This window comes from Garra rufa, chromosome 5 (assembly GCF_049309525.1).
Source record: "Garra rufa chromosome 5, GarRuf1.0, whole genome shotgun sequence".
Taxonomy (NCBI): domain Eukaryota; kingdom Metazoa; phylum Chordata; class Actinopteri; order Cypriniformes; family Cyprinidae; genus Garra; species Garra rufa.
Window position 1 is genome coordinate 42,459,543 of NC_133365.1, and position 23,531 is coordinate 42,483,073.

At 35.3% G+C, this 23,531-nt stretch overlaps 1 protein-coding gene across 1 annotated transcript; it reads left to right on the top strand.

The window, feature by feature from the left end:
* The first annotated feature begins 93 nt into the window (after positions 1 to 93).
* LOC141334866 (tRNA (32-2'-O)-methyltransferase regulator THADA) lies at positions 94 to 22,495 on the top strand. The gene is made up of 31 exons (XM_073840090.1): positions 94 to 224; positions 1,397 to 1,577; positions 1,657 to 1,743; positions 2,288 to 2,315; positions 2,407 to 2,555; positions 2,650 to 2,772; positions 2,864 to 2,984; positions 4,564 to 4,706; positions 4,793 to 4,877; positions 4,986 to 5,113; positions 6,083 to 6,280; positions 7,340 to 8,057; positions 8,518 to 8,670; positions 8,811 to 8,920; positions 9,697 to 9,857; positions 10,695 to 10,828; positions 10,965 to 11,123; positions 11,219 to 11,376; positions 11,473 to 11,607; positions 11,715 to 11,819; positions 13,858 to 14,058; positions 14,173 to 14,323; positions 14,412 to 14,649; positions 15,917 to 16,156; positions 16,560 to 16,761; positions 16,852 to 17,040; positions 18,845 to 19,092; positions 19,720 to 19,890; positions 20,018 to 20,287; positions 21,416 to 21,618; positions 21,838 to 22,495. The coding sequence occupies exons 1-31, from the start codon at positions 94 to 96 to the stop codon at positions 22,074 to 22,076; spliced, it is 5,559 nt and encodes a 1,852-aa protein (XP_073696191.1). The 3' UTR covers positions 22,077 to 22,495.
* The last annotated feature ends 1,036 nt before the right edge of the window (positions 22,496 to 23,531 follow it).

The window sequence follows — 23,531 nt, forward strand, 5'->3', positions numbered from 1 at the left end:
CATGCTACACTAGATCTCACTGTAGAGTAAGATTGAATTTACACATGGAGCTGTGTACACTGGTTTGAGTTGACAAGTCTGAAGCTTGCAAGTATGACGGTTATAAACTTTTCTTCGGAACAAGCTGACGCGGTGCTGAAATCTATCGCTTCAGAAGATCAAATATCGTCTGATGTCAAAGACACGCTAAGGGTTTTCTTTCAGAAGCTGACAGAAAATGTCAGGTAGGAGGGGCTGTGTAGTGAGATGATTCATTTAATATTTTCCTAATAATAAGTACTGTTCCATGCTGTTTTGTTATTCCTTTGGTGAAGTACGTTTTAGTTTGATTTGGAATGAGTGGTCCTTTAAACCTGCTTTGAGTTTCTTTGTACTACTAGGTACAAAGGTTTCCATTCAAGTTCTGAATTTGTCTTGTTAGTAAATTACACTACCAGTCTTTTGAAAAAAGTTTTTTGAACAGTAAGATTTTTTTAATATATTTTTTAAATCTAAAGTACAGCAAAACAGTACAATATTGAAATATGCTTATAGTTTAAAATAACTGTTTTCTATTTGAATATGTTTTAAAATGTAATTTATTTTGTGATTTCATCGCTGAAATATTTATTGAAACATAAATGTCTTTATCATCACTTTTGATCATTTTAAAGCATCCTTGCTAAATAAAAGTATTAATTTCAATACCCCCCCCCCCCAGCTGTTTTAAATATTGATAATAATAATAATAAATGTTTCTCACACAGCAAATCAGCATATTAGAATTATTTTTGAAGGATCATGTGACACTGAAGACTGGAGTAATGACTAAAATTAAAAATTTAGCTGTGATCACAGGAATAAATTACATTTGAAAATATATTCAAATAAAAAGCAGTTATTTTAAATGATTTCAAAATGTAACAGTTTTTGCTGTGCTTTGAATCAGTAAAATGCCAGCCTGGTGAGCAGAAGAGACTTCTTTAAAAGAAAAAACAATTATGTCTGGTATTGTATATGTTTGTGTACCTTATTTTAATTTGTTTTATTTTATATTTCTTTTTCTTGTCATTACTTGTTTTGTGTATAATCTTTGCCAATAGTGTACTGTATGTGAACACAAAATAATGCCAATAATGTACTTAGAATTGAAAACGGTATATATTACAAAAAATAGAATTACAATAAATGCTATCTATGAAATTAGCTTTAGCAAGACATTAATAAATGAATGACTTCAAACAACGCATTATTTAGAGAAAAAAAATGACAGCATTCCCCTGTGTATGCATGTCAGGTGTTTGTTGGACAAATCTAGGAAGAGTGATAATTGTATTTTAAGAGGTTATTTCTAGTCCACAGAACAGATGAAACATCTTTATATTATAGTGAATAATAGATGGTGTTTTATTGGCAGGAGTGCAGGCAAACGGAGCAGGGAGCGCTCACTGGAGGAGGCTTCACAGATCCTACAGAAGATCCCCAAAAAAGCACTTTGTTCCTTACAGCCTGCTGCTCTTCACCAATTTGTTCAGCTTATTTTGGCCTTACAGTTAGAGGCAGTGAATACCTCATCGGCTTGCCGCAAATTAGACCAAGTAATTTTCACCTTCACTTTAACATGACACCTTTTTTTGCTCTTATTTGTTGGTTTCACTTTCTTAACTCTTTTTACAGATGCTGCAGGTCTTGGCTGAAATAAACTACTCCATTGTCTTTGAGGAAGTTAAACAATATCTGCAGAATCTTTTGCACCAAAAACAGGTAAAAAGTTTTATTATATACAGTTGAAGTCAAAAGTTTACATCCCCCTTTCAGAATCTGCTAAATGTTAATTTACCAAAATAAGAGGAATCATACCAAATGCATGCTATTGTTTATTTAGTACTGACCACCTGAATAAGTTGTTTACATATAGTCTACAAGACTAAATAGTTGAATTTATAAAAATGACCCTGTTCAAAAGTTTACATTCCCTTGATTCTTAATACTGTGTTGTTACCTGAATGATCCTCAGCTGTGTTTTTTTGTTTAGTGTAATTGTTCACGAGAACCTTGTTTGTCCTGAACAGTCAAACTGACTGCTGTTCTTCAGAAAAATCCTTCAGGTCCCACAAATTCTTTGGTTTTTCAGCATTTTTGTGTATTTGAACCCTTTCCAACAAAGAATTTGTGGGACCTAATTTCTAAAGAACAGTGGACAGTTTAACTGTTCAGGACAGACAAGGGACTCATGAACAACTATCACTAAACAAAAAAAAAAAACATAAAACATATTAAAGCATAGAAATGTATTCATGTTTTGCAGGTGTTTTCGTTGAAAGATCTTCAGATAGGTGAGTGTGCATCAGTTTGCTATTATTTAACAGACGTCTATAGTCATGTCTGTTGTGTTGTAATAGTTGTGGTGTGTGTTTCTCATGGCAGCCTGTATGTTCCTGGAGGACAGCGCTATGGGACAAGAGGTGTTGAAGACAGAATGCAGCACTCTGCTTAGTAAAGTCACCGAGCTGATTCCTGTTGTTATGTCAGATGAAGCAACCAGAAATGGGCCATTATGCTACCAGACTGTCAAGGTAGAAATTGTAGCACCCATCTTTTTGAAGCTTCACTGCTTTAAACAACATCTAATGTGGCTCTGTATACTTAGAGTACTCGTGTTGTTCTCAGGTTTGTTTGCAGGTGTTTCAGCTGCTGCCAGGTCAGGTAGCCCTGATGGTCTACATTAAGGATAGTGTAAATATGAGTTTGAGAGATATTTTGGAGTTCCTGATGAGCGTTATCTTAGGAGAGGTTAGTGCTTGTGGTGGCAATTATATTTTTGGAAAAAACTCAAATGATTGTATCTAATTTTGTGTCATTCAATGTTTCTCGTGTTTCTCAGGTTTCAAGCAGAGATACACGTTTGTTGGCAGGCACTGCGGTTGCAATGTTGCTCACCACAACAACAGACAGTCAGTGTGCAGGATCAGCAGCCTGGAGTCTGCTGCAAATCACCAACACAGGTCAGCTATAGTATTTAAAAGGATAGTTCACCCAAAAATTAAATTTTTGTCATTAAATACTCACCCTCCTGTCGTTTCAAACCTGTAAGATATTTTTGATAAAATCTGAGAGCTTTCTGCATAGATAGCAGTGCAACTGAAATGTTCCCAGGCCTAGAAAGGTGGTAAGGACATTGTTAAAGTAGTCCATGTGACATCAGTGGTTCAACTGTAATTTTATAAAGCTATGAGAATACTTTTTGTGCGCAAAGAAAACAAAAATTACGACTTTATTTAACAGTTGTTCTCCCCCACGTATCTGCTGTTTCTGGGACTGGGAACATTTTAGTTACTTTGCTGTATTTGGAGGGTCAGAAAGCTCTGGGATTTTATATAAAAATCTTAATTTGTATTGAAGATGAACGAAGGTCCTGTGGGTTTGGAATGACATTAGAGTGGCTAATTAATGACGGAGTTTTCATAATTGGGTGAACTATCCCTTTAATTGAACTTAAAAATGTATGACCTTCTGCAGAAAGATGTGAAATACTAAAAAAAAAATATTCATAATATGCTGATTTGTTGCTGATAAACATTTCTAATTATTATGAATGTTGAAAACAAATGTGTTGCTATTTTTGTGGACACTGTTACATTTCTTTCCAGGATTTTTTTTGATAAATAGAAAGCTTTTATGTAAAAAAAACAAAAAACATTTTTTATAACATTATATATGTCCTTGTAACATTTTAACCTTCTTTGAAAAATACGTCTATTTTACATTATAAGTGTCTTTACCTATAATGTAGTAAAGTACCTGTACTCTGTGTGACCCTGGATTATATAACAAGTCATAAGGGTGCAAATAAATAACCATTCCTTTGATGTATGGTTTGTTCGGATAGGACAATATTTGGCTGAGATACAACTATTTGAAAATCTGGAATCTGAAGGTGCCAAAAAATCTAAATATTGAGAAAATTGCCTTTAAAGTTGTCCAAATGAAGTTCTTAGCAGTGCATATTACTAATCAAAAAATGAGTTTTGCAAAATATTTACAAAATATCTTAATGGAACAAGATTTTTACTTAATATCCTAATGATTTTTGGCATAAAAATCCCCGAAAAAGACCCATTGCTACAAATGTACCCATGCTACTTAAGTCATAAGGTTAAATTTGACAAAACTGAGATTTATACATCATATGAAAGCTCAATAAATAAGCTTTCCATTGATGTATGGTTTGTTAGGATAGGACAATATTTGGCCGAGATACAGCTATTTGAAATCAGAAATCTGAGGATGCAAAAAAATCAAAAAGACTGAGAAAATCACCTTTAAAGTTGTCCAAATTAGGTTCTTAACAATGCATATTACAAATCAAAAATTGCATTTTGATATGTTTACAGTAGGAATTTTACAAAAAATCTTCATGGAACATGAACTTTACTTAATTTCTTAATGATTTTTGGCATAAAAGAAAAATCAAAAATTTTGACCCATGCAATGTATTTTTGGCTATTGCTACAAATATACCCCAGCGACTTAAGACTGGTTTTGTGGTCCAGGGTCACATATGTGAATTTTTTTGCATCTCAGAAGCGTGGCGCTTGACAGTAGGTGAGCTACAGGTGGACTGTCATCCCAGATGTCAGGACGGAGTGGACAGACTGGCTGTATGCAGGGGGTTGTTAACTTGCTGCAGAAATGACATTCTTGTCAGTCACCATGGCAACCAAGGAGTACGTAAGCAGCGCATAGATTGCTTTTTCTAAGAATGATCCAAAGTGGAACATATAATTACTTACTCTTTCTTTTGTTTTATCAGACTTGTCTTCTCCTGAATGGGCTGTTCCCCTTCATCTCAGCTCTTTGTGATGAAAAGCTTGACTGTCATTACTATGTTTTCCAAGGTACAAGCTCTCTATCATCATGCATCGTTCTGTAGATTGCTGGGTCTGTGCATGACTACGATGACAAAGGTTTGCATAAAAAGTATGCATATGTGTTTTTTTTTTTAGTGTTTACTATTTGGCTGAAGAGGCTGAAAGAGTGCCTCAGTGAAGTTTGGAAAGTTACTGGTGCTCCTTTAGATTCAGACCTGCAGCAGCACCTTACGCAAATCATCTGGAGCAATGCTGAGAGCCCGGTAAGACTTTTGTGTGTAATGAAACCGAATGTTCTTTATTTTAAGGTACATAGTTATATAAACAAACCCCTAACACCTAAGTATGGAGTAAGATGGGCTCTTTTTACTAGGGCCATAATTTAAAACCACTCAGAATACTAGCAGTTTTGTACGGGCAAAAAAACACTCATTGTTTCTTAAAGGCGAAGTTCACTTTTAGAACAAAAATGTACAGATAATTTACTCACCCCCTTGTCATCCAAGATGTTCATGTCTTTCTTTCTTCAGTCGTAAAGAAATTGTTTTTTAAGGAAAACATTTCAGGATTTCTCTCCATGAAATGGACCTCTATGGTGCCCCTGAGTTTGAACTTCCAAAATGCAGTTTAAATGCAGCTTCAAAAGGGCTCTAAACAATACTAGCCGAGAAAGAAGGGTCTTATCTAGCGAACTTTAAAAAAAAAATTTTTTTTCAATTTTGAAGTTGGAGGAGAAAATGAGATGGGAGTTTTTCGACATACCTCAACTGTCATGAACCAGAATGCAAAGAGTACACACAGAGCTAGACAAGATGAGCATTTGAGGTTAAAAAATATATAAATTGTAATTTTTTTTTAGAAAATAACCAATCGTTTCGCTAGATTAGACCCTTCTTCCTCGGCTGGGGTCCTTTAGAGCCTTTGAAGCTGCATTTAAACTGCATTTTGGTAGTTCAAACTCGTAGGCACCATAGAAGTCTACTATATGGAGAGAAATCCTGAAATGTTTTCCTCAAAAAACATAATTCCTTTACGACTGAAGAAAGAAAGAAACAAACATCTTGGATGACAAGGGGTGATTAAATTATCTGTAAATTTTTGTTCCGGAAGTGAACTAATCCTTTAAGAAAATGTAAAAATCTGTATTGAATGATCAAACCAGACATTTAACCAAAGTTAATTACAGGAAAACATCCATTCAGCTGGTATTTTCTTAAATTCTTTTATTCTAGTTAGATGGTGTTGCGGAGGTGGCACGCAGTGCTTTCTGTCTTTTCATGGAGATCTATGAGAAGGATTGTCTGCACTTTGACAACACAGAGAAAAGACTTTATGTGGAATTATTAAACAGAATATCAGAACTGCCTTGGGAATCCAAAGCAAAGTATTTACCACTTACTGCAATTCTGCCATATGCAGGAACAGACGAGGTAAGAGGAGTGACAAGGCACCCATTGTACATTTTACCCAATTTTGTATTCAATTTTTTTCTAATTAATTTTACATCTGTTTTGTTGTTATATGAATATATGTGTAACTAATAAATGCATGCATTATATGATTATTATTATTATTATTATTATTATTAAATATATACATTTATTCTTTTATAAATTTTATATAAATTATGGTATCAATTTTATACACTACCAGTCAAAAGTTTTGAACGGTAAGATTTTTAATGTTTTTTAAGTCTCTTCTGCTCACCAAGCCTGCATTTATTTGGTCCAAAGCACAGCAAAAACAGTACAAGTATGAAATATTTTTACTATTTAAAAATAACTGTTTTCTATTTGAATGTATTTAAAAATGTAATTTATTCCTGTGGTTTCAAAGGTGAATTTTAGCATCATTACTCCAGTCACATGATCATTCAGAAATCATTCTAATATTCTGATTCTCTGCTCAAAAAATATTTATCATTATTATTATTATTATTACTATTATGTTGAAAACAGCTGAGTAGAATTTTTTTCTGGTTTCTTTGATGAATAGAAAGTTCAGAAGAAAAGCATTTATCTGAAATAGAAATATTTTGTAACATTTAAAGCATCCTTGCTAAATCAAAGTATTAATTTCTATAATTTCAGTAGGAAATTGACAAAATATCTCCATGGAACATGATCTTTACTTAATACCCTAATGATTTTTGCAGAAAAGAAAAATAGATCATTTTGACCCATACAATGTATTGTTGGCTATTGCTACAAATATATCTGCTACTTTAGACTGGTTTTGTGGTCCAGGGTCACAAACATTGATAAAAATAATAATTGAATGTTTCTTGAACAGCAAATCAGCATATTACAATGATTTCTAAAGGATCATGTGACACTGAAGACTGGAGTAATAAGGCTGTAATATTTAGCTTTGATTGCAGGAATAAATTACATTTCAAAATATATTTAAATAAAAAACAAATAAAAGCAGGTTAAGTAAAAGTAATTGTAAATAAATGTAAAATAAATAGTATTTTCTCCTCTTAAAAGGTTTTGGAACTGTATCCAGCTCTTCCCGCTCACATCCTAAAATGCCTCTCCACCAATCACCTTTCTCCATGTGCCTCAGAAGTCTACAGATCCCTCCTCCAGGAACAAAAACGTGAGCTTATTAAAAATACATCCCAAGAAACCCCACCCACTGAACAAGACTTAGCCAGTCAATGGGCTCGTCGGTGGCAACCAGTCATCCTTGAGGCTTTAACTTCAGAATTATCTCTGCTTCAAAATAATGCTTCTAGCCATCTTCTGCCATCAACACTACGTACATTTCCATATGCTTTTAACACTCTGTTGTCTGCTTTGGACCCCATGGCTCCTGGTCACCTTCATGCTTGGGCCTGTGTCATGAGTGCCCAGCGGGCCACAAGTGGACATTCCCTATGGAATGCAGACAGCCCCCATGCTCTCAAGACTCTCCATCTTGCCCTGTCCTCTCTGGATGACAGTGTCCGGCTTGCAGCTCTGAACCTCCTCTGCTGCAGTCCAAAGACTAAAGAAGCCCCATCACAAGTGGAGTATTCCACTCTCAGAGACTTCATTCCACTCAATCTCAACAGCGAATCGTCACCGTTTCGCCAGCATCTTCAGGCAGCGCTGAGGAAGTTCCTGGTGAGAATAAGAGACAGTTGCATGGCAAGCATCAAGGGCCATAATAGTAAAAAAGGGCTCAAAGAGGAAGAGGAGGCAGAACTTACACAAGGAGTCGGTGAGGAGTTTTGAAATTAAAATGTTATGAAAATACATGTTACACTACCAGTCAAAAGTTTTTGAATTGTAAGATTTTTTTATGTTTTTTAAAGAATTCTCTTCTGTTTACCAAGCCTGCATTTATTTGATTTTAAGTACAGCAAAAACAGTAGAACTTTGAAATATTTTTGCTATTTAAAACACCTGTTTTCTATTTGAATATAGTTTTAAAATGTAATTTATTTATGTGATCAAAGCTAAATTTGTAGCATCATTACTCCAGTCTTCAGTGTCACATGATCCTTCAGAAATAATTCTAATATGCTGCTTTGCTGTTCAAAAAACATTTTTATTATTATTATTATTATCAGAATTTAAATGATGATCGAAATTAATACTTTTATTTAGTAAGGATGCTTTAAATTGATCAAAAGTTTTTTCAAGCTTTTCGAGTTTTTTCTTGATATTTTTCCCCACAGAGTTTGTTGACTGGCTCTCCCAGCTGTCTTTGGTCTATTTGACTCCTGGCAGCAGCTACCAGAGGAAGAAGACTGTTCTGCTCCTTCTGTCTGCAGTGCTGGAAACATGTACAGACACCTGGAGTCCAGACAGAAAGAAGGGACAGCCACCTGGTAATAAAATAACATTGAAATACATATTGTGAATTTTTTGAACTTTTAACTATTATTGATCTGCAACATCAAAATGATTATTTTGTGTTTATTGCTAAATATAATACAATTATATCAGAGATCATATTTTTCATTTTCAGCTAATATGTCTACTCTTATAAACTGGGCTAAAGAGAGAGGAAAATGGGATTTCTTCTCAAAGTCAAGGATGCTTGTCCTGATTGGCTGTTTGGAGGATTCAACCAATGAGGTAAAACGAATGAATTGACGCTTCTGTTTAAAAGAGCAGGGTCAGTAAGATTTGTGGTCATGACATGGATTTTTTATTATTTTAATATGTTCCTTGAGGTTTACATATCATGTTGCTAAAGGTTTTTGCACAAAAAAAAACATAAATATGTGGAAAAATTATTATTCCTCTTCCACTCAATTTGTCCTATTGACAACAGACTCACTGGAGACTTGCACTGGAGGCAGTGTTTATGCAAATGACTGCACCTGGTGATGTCACCTTGCACCTCAGATCCAAACGGGCCATTTTATGAGGGTTATTCCATAAATGCTTTTTTTTTATTGGTGATGATGACATTCAAGTTATAAAACTTGCAGGATGTATTCAGCATACAAAGAACTCTATGTCAAAAGATCAAGGGAAATTTGGTTTCTCATGTCATTACCCTTTTAAAGAAATGAATACTTTTATTTACCAAAAATGTATTAAATTGGTCAAAAATGGTAGTAAGGACATTTAATAAGATAATGGTATTAAGAAAGCACCAAAACAGGATATTAGAATGGTTTCTGAAGGATCATGTGACACTGAAGACTAGAGTAATGATGCTGAAAATTCAGCTCTGTCATCTTAGGAATATATAACATACTTTCACAACATACTTTTAGCAGTATTTTTGATCATGGTGGGCATTACAGACTCCAGACTTTTAAACTAGAGTGTATGCACAGTTGAAACCCTTTCCCCAGTTTTCCTGTAATGTATTTGCCTGACATGTTGTCCCTGTGCTGTAGATCCGTGAACTATCTGCAGAGCTGCTTCTCAGATTTTTCCCCCCGTCTCTCCCTGATGATGTCACAGCTGTGCTGTTGAGCCGGGCAGAACGGCTGCTCCACAGCCCGCGGGTCCAGGAGGCCCAGATGGGAGCACTGATGATCAAACTCCTACTGCACAAGTGAGAAAACATCACTTGTATCTCTTTTTGTCTTTAATCATTCTAATATTCTGATTTGCTGCTCGAAAACATTTCTTATTGTTATGTTGAAAACAGCAGAGTAGAATTTTTTTTTTTCAGGTTTCTTTGATGAATAGAAAGAACAGCATTTATCTGAAATAGATTTTTTTTTGTAACATTATAAATGTCTTTATCATCACTTTTGATCAATTTAAAGCATCCTTGCTAAATAAAAGTATTAATTTCTATTATTTCTTTCCCCAAAAAAGCTTTTGAATGGTATAGTGTATAATGTTACAAAAGCTTTTTATTTCAGATAAATGCTGATCTTTGGATCTTTCTTTTCATCAAAGAATCCTGAAAAAATATACTCAACTGTTTTAAATATTGATAATAATAATAATAATAATAATAATAATAATAAATATTTTTGCACAGCAAATCTGCATATTAGAATGATCTCTCTAGGATCATGAAGGATCAGTGAAGACTGAAATAATGATGCTGGAAATTTAGCTTTGATCACAGGAATAAATTACGTTTTAAAATATTCAAATAGAAAACAGTTATTTTAAATAGTAAAAATATTGCAAAATTGTACTGTTTTTGCTGTTCTTTGGATTAAATAAATGCAGGATTGATGAGCAGGAGAGACTTCTTTAAAAAACATTAAAAATCTTACTGTTCAAAAACTTTTGACTGGTAGTGTATATATTTTTGTACCAGAGTAAAAGTCTTTACTGTCACTTATGATCAATCTAATGTATCCTTGCTGTATTGAAGTATTAATTTATTTCATTAAAAAAATGAACTGACCTGTGTGCTTTTTTATCATAGGGTGGATGGGGCATTTAAAAAGGGGGAGAAGCAGTCAGTTAAACTGATCACGTTCCTTCTGACCAAATTGGAGCACCATTACATCACTGCCAGGAATGACATGTTGCTTGCAGCTCGTACAACACCTATTCATGGTAGGAGCAAATAAAACCAGCTGAGCTTATAGATCTCACTACAGTTTGTTTAGTACTTAGCAGATGTTTCACTACTACTATATTAAAATATGTTTAAATAATCCACAAATAATGTTTTTTTTTTTTTTTGCTTCAGGCATTGTAAGTGCTCTCCAGAAGGGCTTGATGGAGGTGCCAGGAGTCCTAGTAAATTCAATAACCCACAGTGTTGCAGGAGACATTGTGTCACTAATAGAAAAGCTTACTCTGCTGCTGCTTGGTGTGCTGTATGGGAACCAGGACACTGAGGAGAAAGGTACGCTGTAAATGCAAATGTGATCTATTAAATTAGTATTAAAAATATGCCTGATAAGATTTTCTTATAAGAAGACACTTTTCTTTTTGTCACAGATGTACCTCCATCATTCTGCGACATGGGGAATGCAATCAGTTCTCTGATTGGTCAGGGTGAGCTTGAGGGGGCTGGACTTGATGAAGATGGAGAGGAGAATGTGCTCCTCTCTGAGGAACACAGTCTAGTGCTGACCTGCTGCTGGGTTTCCTTGAAGGTAAAGCTGCTAGAAGGATGACAACGTCAGTTGTGGTCTACAAAAAGTATTATGTATGACTAAGATACAGTGAATGATTCTCTACTTTCCTGATAGGAAATTGGTATTTTTCTGGGCTCCCTGGTGGAGAGAATCCTGTCAATCCACTGTAAAGAACTGACTTTGAGTGTGAAAGAACTCAGGAGAGCTTCCAAAGTGTTTAAAGATATTATTCTAAAATGTAGACACTGGGTAAGTCAGATTTGCTCTTCACACTGTTGTCCAAATACTTTTTTTCCTCCAGAAGCGTCTTATCTGTTTGTGGTGCTGTTCTCTCTTTTTCTTTCATCTTCCATTAGGGGGCAGTAGAGGGCTGCTGTATTGGCTTCACTAAGTTCTGCAGGGCTCTACTGAGCAGCTCTGATCCAGAGATCAGGGAGATCCCACCCCTCATTTTACAACAGGTAGAATAGAGTTAAGGATTCATTCTTGAGATTTCATTTTCAACTAGAGATTTCTAAAAGAGATGTCAATTCCAATTTACAGTTTTTTTTTCAATCGCTAACAAACGCTTACCCATACTTCAGATACTTTTTCTAAACTCTTAACACAGACTCACACCTACAAAACACAATTGGCCAAATGGATAATTTTCTTCTCAAAAATACATTTTGTTAAATATATACTAACTCTTCATTTCAAAACAGAACACATCTTTCTCTGCACACACTAACTTTACCAAAACACTGGAAATCTGACTCAAAATGAAATTATTCTGTCAAAGAATAACACTTGTTTTCACTTCACAAGGTACATGCAGTCAATCAAAGTACACCAGGTTTCAAAATACTGGCTATTGTTGACATTACAAAAACTCCATAGACTTTTATGTTTCAGTTTTACAGGTGTTTGCATGCAAAACATGCAATCCACCGTTTTGACACTAAATTTCTTGGTTGGGAACTGTATGTCCACATGTACAGTAATGTTCACATTCAAAAGCATTCCAGTAAAAAGCAAATACGTTTTTTTTCCCTTTACTGTTTACTACAGGAGGTACAGTAGAAACACGGTATGATAGAACAGAAAAAGTTTTACAGTATTGCTTACAGTGAACAAAATATCCATGAAACACACAAGAGCATTCTGAACAAAAAAACAACAGCAAAAAGCCCAGATAAAAAAAAGGGGGGGGGGGGGGGTCATAAACCTTCCACCTCCATGCAGAAAAGAACTCCTCTATGGGGTTGAGGAAAGGTGAATAGGGTGGAAGGAAGAGACTTACCAGTCTTGGGTGGACTTCCGACCATGTTGTTATTGCTTGCGAATGATGGAAAGCCACCACCTTGCATTCTTACACCTCTACCTTGCCCTCTCCTTGGGCCTGCTCTTCTCCCTGGCCCTGCTCCTCTCACTGCATCTCTCACTGCTCCTGCACCTCTCACTGCATCTCTCACTGCTCCTGCATCTCTCACTGCATCTCTCACTGCTCCTGCATCTCTCGCTGCATCTCTCACTGCTCCTGCATCTCTCACTGCACCTCTCACTGCATCTCTCACTGGGCCTGCTCTTCTCCCTTGGGCCCTTGCGCTTACTCTTCCTCGACCAGACATTACAGTGTTTGTCTTTTTCTGTTTCTGTTTCCAAAAACATCACTCCTCAAAGTCCTCCTTTTACTGTATAAGTGTAAATGTAATAGAAAAAAATAACCCCTGCCACTGAGTCTAAGCCAGACTGAAATCAGCTGTGGTTGGCCCAGTTTACCCAACATAAATCAGCTGTGTCAATTATTCAATTGTTTGTTTATTATCAGCTGAGCTATATTTTTGATATTGATATTGTTTTTGAACTGATATCATTGCAGAAGCAGAGGTTTTTATACTGTATCTAAGGTTTGGAATATTGTTTTTGCTATTGTGGGTTGTTGTGTGTTAACATTCGTAAATACTACAAAAACAATCCATAATTTTGTTGGGAGGTATAGCTTGTCTGTTAAGAAAATGTAAGCATTGTGGAAATGTGTTCACTGACTGCATATTGGGTGAAAACGACATGAAATGTGTGAATGGTATGGCCACAAAAGACCGATGCTGTGCTGCATAGACAGCAACGCAACTGAAATGGCCCAGAAAGCGAGTAAGGACATCGTTAAAATAGTCTTCACACACAAAAATTATTATTTTTTATTAATTATGGTTAAACCACTGATGTCACACATGGACTATTTTAAGAATGTCCTTACTACCTTTCTGGGTCACTTGTACGTTTCAGTTGCATTGCTGTCTATGCAGAGTCAGAAAGCTCTTAAATTTTATAAAGAATATATTAATTTGTGTTTCGAAGATGAACAAAGGTTTTACGGGTTTAGAACAACATGAGTAATTAATGACAAATGTTTCATTTTTTTGGGTGAACTATCTTTTCAAGTAGCCATTAAATCATTTTTATTTTATTTTATATTAAAAAACAAACAAACATTATGCTCTCTAATGCTTTCTCTAGGGCCTTTCTGTTCTCCAGTCACCCCGTAGTACCTCAGTGACAAGGCGTGCTGCCGGTCTACCCATGCTGATTTTGGGTGTCTTAGCTGCTGAGGACTCCAGCAAATCTCGTCCTCTTTTGGCTCAAACCATTAACACCCTTCTGGACACAGCCAAAGCACTTCTTCCCCAAGACTGGGACCAAACTCTTGACTTACCACAGGTAGAATAAATGATCTACCTATTAAATATATCTACAGTTTTGCTGGATCGGACTTGTGTTAAAGGAAAAAGTAGGTGTGTTCTTAAAAGATGTCTTTCTCATCTCCTCTCACAGGTGTGTGCTGTTCACACCCTTCAAGCGCTGGTGAAGGGCTCCAGTCTGGGTGTAGCTGTTCTACAGTACACGCCTGTGGTGGCCGTTCTGTCACTCACACTTCTCAGCTCACCATGCTGGGCGATGAGAAACGCAGCCCTGCAGCTTTACAGTATGAACGAGTCACGCTCACAATTGTTCTAATTTCAACCCTTGTGAAGTAGTCACATGTTGCCCTCATATTGATCTTTGACTCGTAGGTTCTCTCTGCACCAGAATGTTGGGTCAGCAGCCGGCTGGTGAAGAGGGCTCCACTCATTCCAGCATGTCTTCTCCCTCCTTCTTTAATCTCTATCCAGCTCTACAGCCCTTCCTCCAGGGGGCGCTGAAGAGCGCAGCTAAAGACCTTCATGATGCCACCCTTCTCCTACACCCTTCTCTCTACCCCGTCCTTACCCTGCTTGCCAAACTACAGCCTGGTGCTGAGGAGCAGACACGGTACGATGGTGCACGGCCATACAAAGAATCCATACATACAAGTACATGAACATAAATGTATTATATTGTATATTACATTACATTCTTTGTATTATATAATTAGCTAAATTTGAATCCAATTTTTGTCTAAATATCAAATATCATGATTAAAAAGCAAACTGTAAATATAATATAATAGCCAGATTTTAATATATCTAGAATATATATATATATTAATTTATATTATACTTTTAATTGTATTTTTTATATTTATTTATGTCATTTTATTTTCAAATTATATAATAATATGTTATACAATCATTTGATATAAAATTTATAAAATCTGGCTATAATATAATATAATATTATCTTATTAAAATATATATATTACCATTTGTAAATTATATGATATTATACAACATTTTGGGTATTCAAATCTGGATATAATATAATATAATATAATATAATATAATAAATATAATATAATATAATATAATATAATATAATATTAAATAATAGCCAGATTTGAATATATCCACAATTTTATATTGAATGATTGTATAACATTATAACAAAAATAAATATTATCCTATATTATACTTTTAATGATTATATGTTATATTTATTTTATTTTATTTTATTTTTAAATCATATAATAATATGTTATACAATCATTTGATATGAAATTGTGGATATATTCAAATCTGGCTATAATATAACATAATGTAAAGTATATTACATGATTTAAACATAAAATATAAATATAAAATATAATTAAAAGTATAATATAAGACAGTATTTATATATTATTTTGAAATCTGTTTTATTAAAAAAAAATTTATATTATATCCATATTTATACTATTTGTCAGATATGAATACCAAAAATGTTGTATAATAAATTATATGATTTTTAAAAAAAGGTAATATATATTATATTATAAAAAAGGTAAATATATATTATATTATATTATATTTATTATATTATATTATATTATATTATATTATATTATATTATATTATATTATATTATATTATATTATTATATTATATTATATTATATTATATTACCAGATTTATATTATTTGCCAGATTTGAATTTGTATAATATCATTATATAATATGACTTTGATTATTATTTATTTAGATTTTTAGTTTTAAATAATATATTATATTACCCAAAAATTTGGATATTCAAATCTGGCAAAATCAGCCAGATCTTCCTGTTTCATAACCATTCATACACACTCGTGTTTCTAATTTGCTTGATGTCTTTGTGTTTTCCTCAGGGCTCTGTCGGAATTCCTGCCTCCGCTCTTCCTCCTAGCTGCCAGCCCTGTCTATGGCGTACGAGTGATGTCATCAAGAGCCCTAGTTGCTATGATACCACCAAGTGAATATCTGGCAACTGTCCTGCAGTTGGTGGAAAAGCTCCCGGAATCACCGGACGTTGTGTGCTGTCATAACAGACTGCATGGCCAACTCCTACAGATAGGATCCATCCTGGCCAGGGCACTGAAAACTAACATGTAAGTGTGGAAAGGATACTTCACTACTCTACTCACTCTTACATTGTTCCAAACATGGATGAGTTTCTTTCAGCTGCTAAACACAAAATAAGATATTTTGAAGCATGTTTATAACCAAACAGTTCCTGGTAGCCATGTTCTACCATCAGTTGTTTGTTACAAGCATTCTTTAAAATGTGATCAGCAGAAGAAAGAAACTCGAACAGGTTTGGAACAAGTGGAGAGTGAGTAAATGATAAGGAAACCATAACCTTTTAGACTTTTAAAAGTGTAAAAAATACCTTTTGTCATTAGTGTGTCATTATTGTTTTGCCTCACTGAATGTACGTAAATCTTAAAAGCAAATAGTACAAGCAACATTCATGATCAGTGATCAAACTGCAATCTTTCTCTTCTTGTTTAGCAGTCGGTCATCTCTCAGTGAGGTCGTGAGTGAGTTTGAGTCCAGATTGTGGATGGCATCTGTGAGGCAACGGTGCCCGCTGGTCCGGCTGGCATATGTGGATATAGTGCGGCTGATAATAGGCCATTGCTCTAGGGCTTTCCTCACTCAGCTCTCCTCTCAACTACTGCAGGAGATTCACAGGACTCCGAACATACTAGAGGTGCTTCTTCTTGTCTTTTAGAGTGTGTTGTCATTAACATTTAAAGCAAGTGTATTACAGTGTTGATGGAGAATGTTACGTGTGTTTTAGGTTGGCTCTGCTTCATTCCACCAAAGAGCAGTGAACTTCCTATGTGGGGATCCTGAGTGGGCATGTCAGGCATGGCAGCGTCTGGCCAATGGCAACGCAGTAGTACGTCTTTCATTGGTCAAGTCTGCAATAGATGGGCGTAGCTGGAGAGGAACTGTCCTACAGCAGGTTATGGAGAGAGCACTGCAGGTGAGTATTACTATCCACCTCATTTTTTTGGTAAGGAATTTTGTTTTTGGCATGATTTGATTTCCAGTCTCATCTGTGCCCAACTATTTTTAGCTGTACAAAACAGCTTGTTTTGCGGATTTATATTGCAAATAGGAGTGTTTACGCATATTATTTTAATGTATTATCTTAATTATAATCAAACTGGTTTGTAGTGCAAACAGTTTTACCATTTACTGCATGTTTTTATTCTTTGCATTATTTCCTAATAGTGGCTTAATTTCGCTTTGAAGAATAAGGTGGATAGTGCTTCACTTTTACTACTGCATTACTGCTGTATATGGTTAATTGATTTTGTTGTTGTTATTGTTATTATGAGACTTTAATGCAAAGATTCAATAATTATACTGAGATAAACTAAACAGCTTTTAATGTATGAATAAATTGCATTCACTGTATCATTTAACATTTTTTTTTTTTTTTTTAAACAGCAAAACATATTGCATTTGTGTTTGAGCATCTGAGGTCGACTCTGGGCCTGTTCACTCAGAGCATGTTCTTGTGGTCTGTTTCAGCTAGTCATAGTCCAGTGGCTAAAAACATCCATCTTGCTTATTTGTGCATAAAATGAGGTAGATAGACATCTTTGGCCGCAGCACCATGCCTTTCTGCCAATAAGCAGTCTGCTGTTTGAAATGTATCAAATTAAAAACCTTCAAATTTTAAAAATCCATCTTGGGCCCTCTGCATTTTGTTAAATTCATTTCTGCTCCATCTGGATGTTTACAAACGCTTCTGTTAATGTCACTTTACTCATTATGTGCTGCTTGCTTTCAGTCATGAAAACGTAATTTTTTTTAAGAGATAGTTCACCCAAACTGAAGATTGATTGGAGCCAGAAAAAGATTTACTTACCCTCAAGACATCCTAGCTGTACGAGACTTTCTTCTTTCAGACAAATACAATTGGAGTTATATTAAAAATGTCCTGGCTCTTTCAAGCTTTGTAATGGCAGTTCATGGCTGTTGATATTTGAGAGTCCAATAGAAGTCTCTTTTATTCACGACAGCTAGAAAAGACCATTTATAAAGTTTTAAAGATTGATATTTTTCTTACACAAACATATCGATTCTCTTCAGAAGACCTATACTAACCCTTTGGAGCTGTGTGGAGTACTTTTTATGATGAATGGATTCACTTTATTCGACTTCTATTGGATTATTAAATATCAACACCCTTTTACTGCCATTATAAAGCTTGAATGAGCCAGGACATTTGTTAATATAACTCTGATTGTATTTGTCTAAAAGATCAAAGTCATATACACCTAAGATGGCTTGAGGGTGAGTAATTCATGGGCTAATTTTCATTTTTGGGTGAACTATCCCTTTAACTTGATTTTATTAAGTGTTTTTTTTTTCAGTACCTCCTGCTAAAGCCTTACTTTTTATCATGGGCTGGTCATTTGAGCCAGTCCCAAATATCAACCAGATACAACTGAAAGAATTTAAAACAATCAAGATCCGTTTAATACACTGCCCTGAAATCAGGCTGTAGATCTTAATACGCTCTTCACGTTCTTGTGTGAGAGGGCGTGTTAGTCATTGTATTCAGTAATCTTTAAAAACAGACTGGGTTTAGACTTGGCCAGGATTTCCGCCCAGCCCTCATGTGAGGTCAGTAAAACAGTGCTCTACAATCTACCAAAATCTTACAATGATTTTAAATCCCTTCTCGTAAGAACGAAAAGATCATAAGTGCAAGAATAATAGATGGGTGTGGGTTTTATTTTTTCTATTTGAATAACCATATCTATCACCTGTAGGCCAACCTGAAGAAGGCGCTGTTGGACCAGAACGTGGAATACAGGGGAGCATTCTTGGCCGCATTAGTTGAGGTTATGACCCCAGATGAAGAGAGTCTTGCCCTGCCCCGTCCCTGTCCTTCAGGGTTTGAGGAGACATGGCTACAGGAGTGTGTGGAGATTCTGGTTACTGATCTGGAGTCAGACAGAGGAGGACCTGTGCTGATCTCCACGGCTCTGTGTGCAGTCAGCCTGCTTCTTTGTCACAGGTAAACTCACCTGTCATGCAGCCAGATGTTAATGCGTTTAGTTAGATATTCTTCATGTTCTTTATATTTGTTTATATTTAAAGGGATAGTTCAGCAAAAATGAATATTCTGTCATTAATTACTCATCTTTATGTCGTTCCAAACCTGTAAGACTTTTGTTTATCTTCAGAACACAAATTAAAAATATGTTTGATGAAATCCCGAGAGCTTTCTGACCCTGCATAGACAGCAACGCAACTGAAACATTCAAGGCCCAAAAAGGTAGTAAGGACATCAATAAAATAGTCATGTGACATCTGTGGTTCAGTCTTAATTTTATGAAGCTACAAGAATGCTTCAAAAGTAGGTGCTGACAGTGTTTTTGAAAAAAGTAGACCTCCAGAATGAACTGAATTCTCATTCAGGGCTGGCTCCAATCATTTCCAGATTTCTTTTTTCTTGTATAATATTTTCATTCCACTCAGTAAGACGACACATTATGCAACTTAAATGAGTTGTGCATGCTGTTTTATGTCAACTTACTGATGTTTCTGAGAAATCCATAAGTGTTTACAGATGGTTAATGGAATTACCGGTGCTCAAACTCTTTACTCTGTTTGCCTGTCTTTTTCTCTCTGTTTCTCTTAGTGTGGACTTGTCGTTGCTCCAGCGCTGGTGTAAGTTATTAGAGAAGCACAGATTACCTGAAGCTCCTGAGGCCCTCAGAACGGCCTGTGCACAGGCTCTGTGTCTGTGCGGTGTCCATGAAGTGACCAGGAGCCTGACAGGAGGCCTCATGCTCAAAGAGCTCAGTACCAGGTATAATAAAGAGATGTGCAATTATTTTGGGCATCAGTTTTAGATATGTTTGTTGTTAATTATTTTATAATCATGTACAGGAAGTATTTTATGTATATCTACATTTCCTTTCCACTATATTTTGAAGCTTGATCAGCACAGGTATCTACCTGCTTCAGGATGAGAGTCCAGAGGTGAGAGCGAAGTCGGCTGTTTTTGCCTCTCTGCTCTGCTGTTCTGTCCGACGGCCGGAAGAACCACAGAAATGCTTCCACATGCAGGTGAACCGGGCTCTGCAATCGCTGCTGGACCTGCTCTTGGAGGAATTCTGGGATGCAAGTAATGCTTTGGAGGCTTTAGTGTGCCACTTACCTGACTGTGATCTGAATGCTGTACTGAAGGAGGCCAAAGAGACACAGTACGTCAATCCACATACAGAAATGATAATAATTCAAACCAAACATTGCTATTTGTGTATATTATTATAGAAATGCTATATTCACTACAAGTCAGAAGTTTCTGAACAGTAAGTTTTTTAATGTTTTTTAAAAAAGTCTCATCTGCTCATTAAGCCTGCATTTATATGATCAAAAATACTGTGTAATATTGTGAAATATTTTAATTATTTAAAATAACTGTTTTCTATTTGAATATATTTTAAAGTATCATTTATTCCTGTGATCAAAGCTACATTTTCAGCATCATCACTCCAGTCTTCAGTGACACATGATCCTTCAGAAATCATTCTAATATGCTGATTTTTTTTTTATTATTATTATCAATATTTAACACAGATGTTAATTTTTTTCAGGATTCTTTGATGAATAGAAAGATCCAAATTTTAGCATTTATCTAAAATAGAAAGCTTTCGTAACATTATACACTATACCATTCAAAAGCTTGGAGTCAGTTTTTTTTTTTTTTTTAGAAATTAATACTTTTATTTAGCAAGGATACTTTAAATTGAATCAAAAGTGGTGATAAAGACATTTATAATGCTACAAAATTAATAATAATGCTACACATTTATAATGCTATAATGCATACAAAATTTATGTTTTAGATAAATGCTGTTCTATTCCTCAAAGAAACCTGAAAAAAAATTCTAGCTTTTTTCAACATCATAATAATACAAAAAAAAAAATTTTGAGTAGCAAATTAGAATATTAGAATGATTTCTGAAGGATCCTGTGACTGGAGTAATGATGCTTAAATTCAGCTTTGAAATCACAGGAATAAATTAGATTTTAAAATATATTCAAATAGAAAACAGTTATTTTAAATAGTAAAAATATTTCAAAATTGTACTGTTTTCGCTGTATTTCTAATCCAATAAATTCAGCCTTTGTGAGCATAAATGACTTCTTTTAACAACTTTTAAATAATAGCACAGACCCCAATCTTTTGAAAATGCTTATTTAGGTTTTAATCTTCACAGTATATCTTTTATTATATTTTAGCTGCCTTTTGCAAAGGAAACAATGTCTGGTTTTCTTCTGTCTCTTAATTTTTTGTGTTTTCTTGGTTGTTGTTTTATGTCGGCCAGATGTCGCAGTCTATATGAGCGAGATGAGGCAAATGTGTTTGCAGAGCCATCTGTGATCTCAGAGTGCCTGTTGCCGCACCTATTGAATCTGGTTAAACATTACCCAGAATCCTCTACCCTCGCCAAGAACCTTGAGCATTGGGCCCGAAACAGTGCAGCCATTGTCAAAGAGAATCTCACAATTTGTACAAAACTACAATTAGGTATATAAGATTTAGTAGATACTAGATTACTCCATAATGACAGTTTTTTTTCTTCATCATTGCTTTAATTATCAATAATTAACTTCCTTGTGTTCCTTTATAATTGAATCAAAAACCTTACAATTATAATTGATATGAACTGTAATATTTATTGTTTGCATGTAATCATTGTATGTTTAAGTGCCAATTATGTCATTACATCTCTCATTTGTTGTCTAGGTGATGTCCTCAATCCTGATTGGCTGAGTTTGCTAATAGATCCCCATTTCCATGGCGCTCTTTCAGGCCTGTTCACCAGGGCAATCGTACTACTCCAGCTGCTCAAGGAGTGTGATTCCATACGACCCCTACTTGACCCTTTGAGTTTATCTACAGACCTTCATGACATTCATAAACGGTTTGTCCTAAATGGAGTCTTCCTTCCTCAGGTCTTCACTGATGCACTACGGACAGATTAACCCAGTGCTGTCACAGATCAGGGTTGCATTATTGCAGTTACACAAAAAACAGTGTTATTATTATTGATCTGCAAAAGCTGGCTCTTCATTGCCATAATGAATGGAAACTATTTGAAAGGAAGAATAACAATCCTTTGTTATGCAATACAAAACAGAAAACTTGTCTACTTCAGTCAAAATCAAACACCAACTCAAGATAATCCTTGACGACAGCAACTCTGTAAGTGTAGCACATCTAAATCTGAAATGGCTGAAAGACGGCATAGTTTCTGGATGGGTGGTGATTTCTGAAATAGAGCAGGGACAAACAGAATGAAGCGTCATTTTTAGTCAAATCTCTTTGAACCAAATGTGACTCATGCTTGTATATTGATGTTTCTATATATTTATTAAATAAAGATTAAATAATTTGTAGAATTTTTTTTAGCTAACCCTGATCTGTGATCCCAGTCACAAACATTTGGTATTCCATACCCTTTAGAAAATGAAGTGCTGCTTTTTTTTTTTTTTTTTAGCTGATTGATGTTTTGATTGCCAATCTCTGCAACCTCAGAGACTCATTGGTTTTTATGTGGAGTGGTGGCTCATGGTTAGCTGTGATAACACAAAAGCCCAAACCGGTTTGAGCTGCCTCACACCAACCTCACAGCATCCTCTGATACACACATAGCAGACGGAATTAGCTGCACTCATTCACTCTTTTCCTGTGATTCATTCTAATCCTTTTTTTACATATTTTATAGTTTCATCCCACTGTTTCTGTATTTTTATGCTTTCTTTCTCTCTCTACCCCTTTCTCATCCTCATCTTGTCTTTGTGTAAGCCACTTCTACTCAGGTTTCCACTGCAGGGGTAAATGCATCAAACAGTGATGTAATGGCTTTTGCGGCAACAGTAGTGTTGCCCTACGATAACAGGGGAATAGTGCCTGCTTTATGCCATTAGAGCCTCTTCTCCCAGGTTAAGTGTCCATTTTCTGCCCTTAGCGCAGGGGTAGTTCATGATTCATGCTTGGAATATGTACTCAGTTGCTGTGCAACGCTCCTGCGTGTCACAGGACACAGTGTTAGGACGCAGCTGGGTATCCCAGTAGCCATCAGTGGAGCAGATGGTCTGAGTTTACAGCAGATGCTAAAATGATTCGCACTCCTCTATGAAAGCTGCAATTGTATTATAAATGACATATTGATTATATTGAGTCTAGAGGACATTCAGGTGGATTTCTTGGGTGGAACGTATTTTAAAATGTATAAAATCTGAGGAGGGCAACTGATAAGTAATGAAATTCAAAAGCAGTCTTTGTATTATTATTTAAGGAAATAAAACATTTAAGGGGTTCAAGCACGTAGCCACGGATCAGCAGTCTCCACGTAAAACTTATTGTGCAGACCAAACCGTAAGTCGTAGAGACTTAAAACTTGGAGGGATGGTAGAACAACGTCACCAAGGCTTGTC